This window comes from Corvus kubaryi, unplaced genomic scaffold (genome assembly GCF_017639235.1).
Source record: "Corvus kubaryi isolate FWS band 111438036 unplaced genomic scaffold, C.kubaryi_AGA036_p1.0 64988, whole genome shotgun sequence".
In the NCBI taxonomy this organism is placed as follows: Eukaryota; Metazoa; Chordata; class Aves; order Passeriformes; family Corvidae; genus Corvus; species Corvus kubaryi.
This window is the reverse complement of record NW_024581669.1, coordinates 148679-159887: the sequence shown is the minus strand read 5'-3', so window position 1 is coordinate 159887 and position 11209 is coordinate 148679. Positions and strand designations below refer to the sequence as shown.

Here is an 11209-nt window from a genome sequence, read left to right as displayed (position 1 = left end):
AGAGAAAACATGATTTTACCTAGTACATTTTTTTTAATCTCTTCTATGAATTAACTGGAAAGAGAACAAAAAATCCAAACTATCAGGAAAATGTGTGCTGGGCACTAAGCAAAATCTGTTTGACAGCAGGGAAAAAAGTTTTCTTAAAACTTGTCAATATTGACTTTGACTGCATTGTGGGAGCTTGAGAATAAGTACATTTACACTGTTTGTCCTATGGATCTTGTTTTGATGTTCCTTATCAAGCATTCTGTTATTAAATGCATAATTACCATCCACAACATATAGTATCTAATTTGATAAGAGGCTGAGTAAATGTACATCAGTACAATTGTTCTTTCTCTTTTTGTGTCATATTGCATTTCTTCTCCCTGCTTTAGTGGTAGACTAACTACTTACAGTTTAAGAAATGAAACTTGCAATACTGAAATGAAATATTGATTTAAGATGCAGGTTTTAATTAGTCATTTAAATTATCTGCATTCTCAAGTTATTACATTAAAAGAGGGATACTGACCATCTGCAAAAAATATAATGCCCTATTTGGGTAGGTTAATGAGTCTGAATTAAGTGTATGAGTATTCATCATTGAAAATGGTAAGACTGTTTGAATCCCTAAGTGAGGCAAGTGAGCAGATGAAATTGGTTTGCACTCTCTCTTCTGTTTTAACTACTAGACATGCTGGAAAGCCTTTTTTATCACTCTAAGAAACCCTGCAATCTTACCACCAAATGCAGGAAGGAACAGACATTGTAGGAAAGATCATGAAACTGAAATTTTATTTCCAGCCTGTTACTCTCCAAATCATTTTCCTCAACAGATCTGAGCACAAAGCCTTAAGCTCCGGAGAAGATATTCCTTACAAAAGTGTGAATGAGTGGACTCAGTGCACTGGAGCTGAGAAAGCATCCATAAGCTTGTGTGAAAGGTGAAGGGCAGGAGAACAAACTAACAGAACTAATATTGACCTGGACATTGCTGGTAGAGCACCAAGGATGACCACAGGTGAAAAGAGACCCAAAATAAAGCAAGGCTTGAGAATGAGAAGTTTATCTTCAACACCATAGGTAGAAAAGCTAATTAAGTGATTTGGCAAGTTTGAAAGATTTGCTGCCCAGTTTCCATTTAGACAAATCAGGGAGCTGCACAGTTTTCAGGAAGCAAAGAAGCAGGAGCTGGTTTTAATAGATAAAACTTCACAGTCATTCTACATCTAACAGTTTTACCTAAGAAAGAACTGAATTTTTCTCCTTACTCTGTCCTGGAACAATTCCTAGTCAGTCAAATCAGCCTACACAAACACACTGTAAAAAAGTCTTATTAAAAAAAGAAATATTATACGATGCTACTTACCTGCCTGTCTACTTCTGGAAGCAAAAGCAGGAGGTATTGTTGAAAATGCTGAGGTAAAGAAGCAAAGGTGTGTTTATTTATTAAAGCCCTCAGGTTAGTGTTCACTAGAATAGATCCCGGAGTTTCTATGTCAATATCCTCAGCTTTGGTCCATTTCAAATGTCCTGGAGTAAATAAACAGAAATAACTTTAAACATAAATAAAGGAAGAGAGTAGGAACAAGACTTCTTTTTAAGTTTTTAGCTTTTATTGTATAATACAGTAAGCACTAGAGAAATGGTACTCTGAGAAGGGTAACACAGCCTTTTCTAGGTGTTATTCTAGGTGTCACAGCTTTTATATTCCCTGCATTTGTCTCTTGACCTCTTACAGGATCCATGTTCCACTCAACATCACAGCTGACATATTCTTACTTCCAGCTCGAGACCAACTCAAATGAGCAGCCGCAGAAAATAATCCTGTCATGTCACCACCAATAATTATATAAGCACCTATTTTCAAGCAAAAGGCTACTTGATGAGGCTGATGTGAATCAATCATTATGGTCAGCTTCTCTGTTATCATCAGCAGCGCCCTATGGCCTGCACAACTTGTCCCATTGCACCTGATAAAACTACCTCTGTGAATAGAGAATGATCAAAGAGATGAGAATATTTAATATGTTAATGTCTGAAAGCATGCATTTTTCAGAATTCTCCTAAGAACTGATGATCTAAAATGATCAACACACAGAAGGCAGCAGCAGGAGTTATGAGATTAAAAAACAGAGTATGTGAGGGACAGTACAAACCCAGGAGTAAGATAAAGACCCAGCAGAGGGAAAGGGAAATACACATATGGCTCATGCACAGTGCTACAGAACAATGTCTTCTTACTTTACCCAGTGGACAGAAGGACTATCAGCTTAAATTCTTGCACAGTAAGAAGTATATCTGTTAAGATACTGGGAAAAGAAAGCTTTCACCCACCAAGAACAAGGAGACACTGGATGAGATCCATAGGGAGGTATTACAGTCTCCATCAGTGGAAACCTTGTAAGAATATGTCAAATACCTGTCAGTAATGACAGATGCATATCTGATTTTGACCTATGACTGATGAGCAAATTAGATGACCACTGGAGATCCTGTGTGGTCTGATTTTGTTAGTATTTCAAGGATAATATTTAGAAGATACCTTTTAAAAGCTTCTTAAAGAGCTACCTGCTTCAAGGTATATATACTGCTACAATCCTTTTTTCCTCTAAGTTTTAATATATACAAGTCCAGGTGAGGTGGCTGGAAAAACTCAAGAGCTTCTAAACGCTGGCCCCCCCCCCCCCCCGAAACTTTTTCAGGTTTCAGTCCGTGGTACTTTCAAATATTTCAAAGATGGTGTAAGAGGGATCTGATCTATGTAAAACACACACTCCATCAGAATCTCTAAAAAAGTGATTTAAAGATTATTCTGCTGCTATGAGCAATGATGGCATTTGGCATTTACATAGGACCTCTCAGCAACAATCACAACTGACATGTTAAGAATAAATTATGCTTTAAAAATGAGAAAATTTGGGCATACTGATTATTAGGAATGTCTCAAATGCTACAAGCTACTTAACAGTAACATTAATAGCAGGAATGCAATTATGCTTGAGATTTCTTAGAGGACCTGTGGTGGTCTCTTCCCTGAAAGTCTGTAACCACAAAATATACATATGCAAGAAAATGCAGATTGGTAAATTCTAAAAGCTCTACTTCAGTCACAGCCTCCTGCAAACATTCTTGTAATTTTATTTTATTTTTCAGCAGACAATAGTACCTGAATGAGACGAGGACTACTTTGCACTCAGCACAGGATAACCTTTTCCAACACATATTTCCAACATACTTTATTTCAGTACAGCAAAGACTCCATTACCAACAAATGAATGCCCTGTTATACAGGACAATTGCATGGAAAAAGTGCCCATTTTCATGAATGCATCACAATAAACTATCTGCACCATCTGTTCCACCCACTAAATATAAATGTAGAAAGAACACAGTCCCTGAGCATAACACAAGTTGTATGATGTATTGAATTTTAATGCTTGTATGTATATTCTCTTCTTTAATCAATACAAAATACATATCCCCCTCTTCTAAGTGACTCCAAAATAGAGTAACATTTTCCCCAGCTAGCACTTCATATCCTATGAGAAGGCATATACACAGAGATAATCCAAACTCAAATAAGATACATGACTGCAAAATCAGTAACATCCTTCAGTGGCAGATATTCTCAGAGCGTGAAAAGCCCAAGAAAAAAAGACAAACCTAAATTTTCTGATTTATTTGACCTGCTATCACTTACAGAATACTATGGAGGTTTTATCAACTTCTGGAAGAAATGTGTGTATTAATTCTAGGCCAGTAGCAAACTGTGGATCCCCACCACACTCCTATTTAAAAAAAATAACCCTCAAAATCTGTTCAGAAGAACAACAAATTTTCTCTCCTGCACCCTTCCTATGGCTAATTTAGGATCTGTACAGCAGGTCCCAAGTTTGTAATAAGATTTAGTGAAGTATTTGGGAGCAGCATGGAAGCATGACACTACTGCATCACGAATCAGAGCTCTGAGAGGAGTTTATGACAAAACATGTGCCAATGTTTTCTACGTTGTTTTCCACAGAGAAAGGCATTTTGAATCCTTATATAGTTCAGAGGTATCACTGTCCAGATCAGAAATAGGAGCTGTAAGACAAGAGAGAAATTCAGGCTTGCAGCCTTGGAAAATACGAGAACAGTCTCCAACATAGAGAATTAACTGTAAGGAGATGGGAGCACCATGGTTCTACATCAAGGTATAAAAATGAAAACAGAAAAAGGACAGAAATCACACAGTTGGAAGAATCTGTTAACTAAAAGGGAAGAAAAGTCATATTTAATCAGAGCTCAGAAAGTCTATCAAACACAACATGTACTGAATGTTGGGCAGATCAGCAGAGTTTCAGACAATGAAACAGTATCTGGAGCTGAATTGTGCACTATACAGGACTCTGGACCCATTCTCAAAGCTGCTCTACAACTGCACTTTTAGCATCTCAAGAAATGTTGTGTCATGAGAGAAACATTTCAGCAAGTACAAGAGCAGAAACGCTTAAACCTTATACGAAGTTCCCTACATTCCGTGTGTGGTGTCCCAAAAGGCCAGAGAATTTATTTTCCAAAATCCACCAAGAAAACCCCTAATGAATTCATTTGATATCATTAGCCAACAGCTAGTATCTGAAGATGGGGAGGAATGTATACTTGAAATGATGTATCTCAGTCTTAAATGTAGAGAAAAATTACAGGAAATCATCTAACATTGAACATAACTTTGCACAGCAAAAGCTGTTATACTGAAGGAGTATTGTCTATTTAGAATAATGCTGTTGGATCAACATAGAGAAGTATCTGTCCATACGGGACTGACAGATAATCTGCAGAAAGATCATGTATGAAACCAAAGTACACTTTCATGGGAGGCTGTGATACAATAAGGCCTGTAGGTTACATTTCCAGGAACTGGCAATACCATACTGAACAAATCACCCATGGCATTTAAGAAGCGAAGTGCCTTGGAGCTAATTTACAGGATCATTATGTATAAAAATAGGACAAGGATGGATGACTAATAAAGAAGAACAATCTTATCCCCACAAAGACAGACAGAAAATAACTTTTAGGATTTAGCCACGACAAAAAGCTTGTTGGTTATCTTTTCCAACATGGCCACATTGCAAAATACTTCTCTAAATGATTCAGCACTCGGCTGAATGCAAAAAGTACTCGGTAAAGATAAAGAAACAGTTATGTCATTATTTGACTTTACTTAAGCAGAGACAAGAGTCTTAGTGAACACTATATTTTGTGCTCCCTAGGGAACTTTTCCAATTAAATTTCATGCAGGGCAGGAAAATCTGCCTATCACATGGAGATTGAGAATTTACTCTTAGCATCTCTTCAGAGAAAATTCTTTGTTAATTACAGAACATGATCCATGAACCTTGCTAAAAAACCCACAGAAAATAAAACCAGAACTGTATCTACCACCTCAAGAGATGTAGCTTCAAAATAATTACAGATCCAATGAAGAAATAAATCAGCCAAAGAAGGAGAACCAACCAAAAATTTTATGCCAAATCTCTATATGACATGCAATAATGCAAATGAAGAAAAGAGAAGGTTATCTCCTAACAGGGCAAGGATGTAAGCAAATATGCTACTAACTCTGGGAATAAATGCACATTAGATGGCAAGCAAATTCACCACAAAGAAAGAATTTCTGTTACACCCTGCCTCCATCCCCCAAAAACTCATTATGTAACAATCAGATTCTAATTGCTAAATCACCTCTCTGCCTGCAGTTGCTTAGCTCTGTCAAACTTTCAAAAGCGACTACAGACAATCATTCTGAGGAGGAAAAAAAAATTGACCATGGATTTTCCAGGTAGACAGAAAGATCTCTTCTTGAGAGAGGGTCAGCTGCTGAGTTTGAAAAAGGGACAAGTAAACAGAAAAATAAAACTTTTCAAGAGAACACAGAGATTATAAAAATATAAGTAAGATATTTATTTTACTCCTACTCACCTAAACCAGATTTTTTTAACCTCTTTAAGTGCTGGCTTGTCTGCTTTCCAGTTGGAGACTTTTGCCCATGTTTCATCTCTTTCTCAGAACCATCTGCTTCACCATTTTTAGATTCAGATCCTTTGAAAAAAATAAAATCCCTCAAATGTGATGCTTTTGCACTTTTACTAACAATCCCCTCAGCACCCCCTACACCGTAAACAAAACAAAAATAGGATTTTAAAAAAATTGACATCTTCTTGCTGAAAGGCAATATACTTTTCTGGTCACAATACAATTCCTACTCATCAGAAGAATTGGAAGTAAAAGCTCAATAAATCAATTAAGTGCTGAAAACTAAAGTTTACTGAACCCGTAGTCAATAAAAATGTTCACTGATCTAATAAAAAAAACATAGTTCTATAATGCCCAAGAGGTATTTTAAAAAATATTTTAACCTCAAGTTATGGGGCAGTAAAGCAATCTACGGCTGAAAAAAGATCATTTCTTTGTGAAGAAACATTTAAAGAAAAGATGTATTTGGAAATACAACTGTCAATTTGTGTTAGACATAGACACAGAAATCTCTTAAAATGAAGCAACTTAACCACCAGAGCTAAAGGTCAAGGTTATGCTGCAGTGATAAGCACGGTATAAGAAGAAGAAAAGCTAACAAAAGGATTTGAGTATTGCAACGCCGAACTGAGACACAAATTCACATTCACAGAGAAGCTTGCCTTCCCCCCCCCTCCTCTTTTTATGGCATTGAATACCAGCATGTGGTCCTCCATTAGAGCTCCAGAGCCAAACAAAATGTTACTTTGCATTCCTTTAAAGCTGCTGATATTACCAATTGTCATTCTACTGTGTGCCTTCAATTCTTTATTAACGAAAAATCTCCATCCTTGAGACACGAGACTTGATAAGGAAATAAAGATGTTAAACAAAGCCACCCAGTGGAAATATTATTTCAGCAATTCCAAATTCTGTATGCTACACAGCTGATTCAGAAGAAGGCTCTGTGACTAGAGCTGATCTTGCAGACGGTCCTTTAGCTATTTACCTGAAGGTGAATCCGACTGCTCATCGGACACCTTTAATGGTGTCAAAACAACACGAGGAACAGTCTTGTTTACCATCATTGAGACTCCATTTCTTCTTTTCTGCTGTTGTCTTAAAGCCTACAAAAACGATAACAAAACATAAAGCTGTAGCAAAAGATAATGCTTGTAAGTGAATTACACATGACATTTCTCTACCATTAAACTGAAACCCTTAAAATAAGCATAATTTACACAGCTACTGACTTGCCAGACTTCACACTCGTCCTCTTTATGTCATTTTCTTTTAAAATATAAATTCAGGCTTTTTTCCCTTTTTTTAATAGAGAAAGAAGATGCACCTTAGATCATTTTCCAATCCAGTTTTGACAACAAAGAAGCATGTAACTGTTTCCTCTACCTTAACAGCACAACGTGATAACCCCTGAAATGTGAAACTAAGACTTCCAAGAAAAAAAAAAAAAAGTAAAACCAAAATGTTTCAAAACCAGAATAAAAATATATATGTCTGCACATCTCTCGCAGGTGCATCCTCTCCAGTATACTGCTCAGTCAATCAAGTTAACACAGAGTGTCATCAGTATGTACAGCATGTAAGGACTACAGTATTGATGCACTCACTCAGCCGTGAGTAGTGCTGCACAAAATCACTGAACATGGCAGGAATCATTTATTTTCGTGAAGGGAATCAGTCCTAATCTTGGAAACCTTGCAGCATTTGGCTTCTGTCTGTTTGACTTTGGGCATTAACCTTCAGAACACGAACATGATGGTGTTCTGGCAAATCTGGGGAAAAATGATACACGAATAAATCTCTACAAATGGTAGTGCTTTGTGTTTCATAAATGTATCAAATACAGGGCTGGTAGTGTAATATAAAATATCTACAGACTAGAAATAGCAAATACCCACCAGACTGTTTTATATGGAAAATGATACCTCATTCAAAAGGTCTTAAAACATACAAATATGAACACCTGCCAATTAATGCATCTGCAAGCATTAAAATTCTGGAATTAATCAGAATGGGATGGGCTTAATACAGATCTCTCCTAGCCTCCTGGCTATTTTTCTCCATTCTTACTGTGCACTCTATTTTTACAATTGTGATTTGTGTTAGGAACTTTGGGGATTTATTAAAGTAATATCATATGAACAAGGAACATATTTGATATGAATTATCCCTATAGGTTTATGAGCATGAATGACTGATACCCTATAAGGTTTAAGTCTGTAACTTTAATGGATTGTAATACCTTTCCAAATTGTTCACATAGCTAAATAATAGAAGGAAAAAAAAAACCCTGAGAAGAAAGAAATCGATATCGGTCTATTCCTCTAAATAACACTCTACACAGTATAAAATACACCAGGCCACATAGAAGCTATTTCATGGATTAACCCATTTTATTGTACTTCTTAAAAGACACGTAAGCACTGTGCAATAAAAAGTAAATTAGAACACTTGAAACCAAACAAAGAAAGGAAGCTGGTCAGATCTGCACTGAACCAAAGAAGCAGAAGAAAGCCATAAAGAACAATCTATACTTCAAACATTTTTGAGACAGAAAATTCATACTGCTAATGAGCAAGCACAGCCAGACCTGTGGACAGAAAATTCTAAAGTGCTAACATTTCTCAAAAATTCCTCAAAATTCCAAAAATGACCCTACAAACCTAAGTGTCAAACTAGGGGATCCTTAATTAACAGTAATACCATGGAGACAGTGGGAAACAGTTCACTAAAAATTAACAGAAAAGACAGGCAATGTCTGCACTAACAACACACCAATATAACACAACCCAAACTTTGTATCATGGTGCGCCACAGCCTGATTTGCCAGATGCCATCCTCAAGCCATCCTCCCTAGACAAACAGTTAGAGCCCAAACAATGCTCCATGCTCTCCTCCTGCCTCCTCCTGACTTTCCAAGACAATTTCCACCTCTACCAAGGGTACACAGCCTTGCTGCCAGCATTCATATGGAAATACCATCTTAATGATTTATACAGCCACTGTGGCAAAGGGAGATTCTTTGTCAAGCCTTCTAGTCGATTTTCAATCCTTAGACTGAGCTCCCATGAAGGAGAGAAAGGAACCAGCAGTGTATCCACCACCAGTGACAGGCACGCAATGTTCATACACCTCAGGTGACACACGTGCTGCTGGAGCGAGGGCAGTACCCAATCTTTGTCAGGTGCACCACTTACCTTCTTTTCTGTTACTGGAAGGCCCCTTGTGGCCCTTAAGGACACATTTATGCAACCGATTTGGCATTTCCAAGAAGCACAGGCCAACTCATGCTCATGAAGCACTAATGCAAGGCACCCCCTGGACAGATAGATGAGGAAATACAGCTGGGAGCAGACAAAGCCACCAGAACTATTTACTTCGAGGCATAGCACACTTCTTGAGCTACAGGCTAAGCACCTCTATATGTGAGGGTCAAGCACAAACCTTAAAGACACCATTTCCTTTTGATGCGCATTTGTTTTTCAGGGTTTCTTTTTCCTCTAACACCCATTGATTCACTGCCAGTCCCTTCCCCAGCTCCTCCAGCTTCACAGCACAAGGAACCGATCACCAAACAGGGCCCAAGTTAAGTCTGAGAATCAAGCTGACAGTAAAGCCACACGCACCTGAAGGAAAGGCTGTAGAAACCTCCCCCCCCGCCAAATCCCCCACCCCAAACCCAACCCCCGCCATGTGGATATTAAAATCTAAGTAAAACTTTTAACACAAAGTGAATGAATTATCAATGAATCACCCTGTGTACAAAGAATAGGCACATAACCTTCCTCATGCCTCTCTGTCTTTTCATTTGTCAAATGAAAGACATGAGGCAGGGGAGGAGGGCACAAAGATATCAAGTAAATAATCTAACATATGATTTCCAGAGCAAAGAGATGGCTGAGATTCTGCACAGACATTCTTGTGATATGCCTGGCTAATCACAACAATTTTGTGTTAAATTCTCCTTCGATTTTGAAGCTGCAGGGTCTGAAATTTTGGATAGACAAATCTTTGCAAGACAACACTAGGAGCAACCCATCGGTGGGAGAAACTGCTGATTGACACCCAGATCCAAGGGAAGCCAAATACTAGAAGGAGTTAAGTATAAATGAAGGACAATCTCTGTAGTCTCTGCTGAGGACAAATATATAACTTCTCTACACCTAGCCTGAGGGATATTAATTTTAGAATACAAGACTACTGTAGGATAAGACAAGAATCTTGTAACCCAAGATTAATTCTACTTAGCTGGGAAGTCAATGAGATTACTCCAAGTGAAACATGCACCAAATGCCTGCTATACTGAGCTTTTAGTGCACCAAGCTAATTTAGTGCTTTCCTAGTCACCACAACCAAATAAATCAAATTTATAACTAGCACTGAAGAAAATGAGAAATGTTGTAACTCATTCCACGGAAAAATGGTTCCAGATATCACTGCAGATATGGAAACAGTAACTAACACATACTAACTACATTGTCATCCTTTACCGACACAGCCTTTTGCATCTCATCCATATTTAGAGATATATAACCTCCTAGCTGGACTTCCTGCAGAACTGCAAGAAACAGATGATGATTTTACCAAATGGTAAGGTGTCATTTTCCCTATGGAAAATTAGAGAAAAACACATGTAGTGCATATGATAGCTTACATAAAGAATATTTTTCTTTAACGAGGCTATGTTTACATTTTAAATGCATTCAATCAATTCATGCTAAATGCCTGAGTTAAAAAAGCTGCAAGTTTTAAATACCTAGAACTGATCACTGTTGAAGTATTCTGTAAGACATTACTACCATCCTGTTTGTACATCAAATAAATCAAAAGAAGGAAAGGAAATGAAAGTTCATGTAATATACAAGGTAAAACATTAAAGGGTCTCTTAAAATTACCACCAAAATATAATACTTACATCCAGCCTTTCACAAGCAGATTTGCAAAGGACATCTGTGACTCTCTTGCACATAATGAATATGGAGAATTCCCAATATTCCCATTCATAAAAATGAATCTGTGACCATCTGTTGAATAACACTGCCATGGTCATTATACAGTGCTTGGCATAATTATTTGGTTTAATGAAGTTATTTTTATTGCCAAAATCTTTAAGTAAACTATCAATCCATTTTCATCCAAAGAACTCAAAATAAAATAAAAAGATGATAATTAAGAAAACATAAACTCTGAAGATAGATGGCAA

The 11209-nt window shown here is 37.3% G+C and overlaps 1 protein-coding gene across 3 annotated transcripts in view; it reads right to left on the bottom strand.

Annotated features, from left to right (window-relative positions):
- Positions 1–1321: 1321 nt before the first annotated feature.
- The window catches only part of LOC121672817 (putative Polycomb group protein ASXL3), an 87087-nt gene continuing 77199 nt past the window's right edge, over positions 1322–11209 (bottom strand). For all 3 annotated transcript variants that reach the window (XM_042045718.1, XM_042045716.1, XM_042045717.1), the window contains 3 exons: positions 6995–7112; positions 5953–6072; positions 1322–1518 (listed from right to left, as the gene is read on the bottom strand). In XM_042045718.1, the coding sequence (XP_041901652.1) occupies positions 1337–1518; positions 5953–6072; positions 6995–7112 (420 nt within the window). In that variant the 3' untranslated portion in view covers positions 1322–1336. The remainder of the gene's footprint in view (positions 1519–5952; positions 6073–6994; positions 7113–11209) is intronic.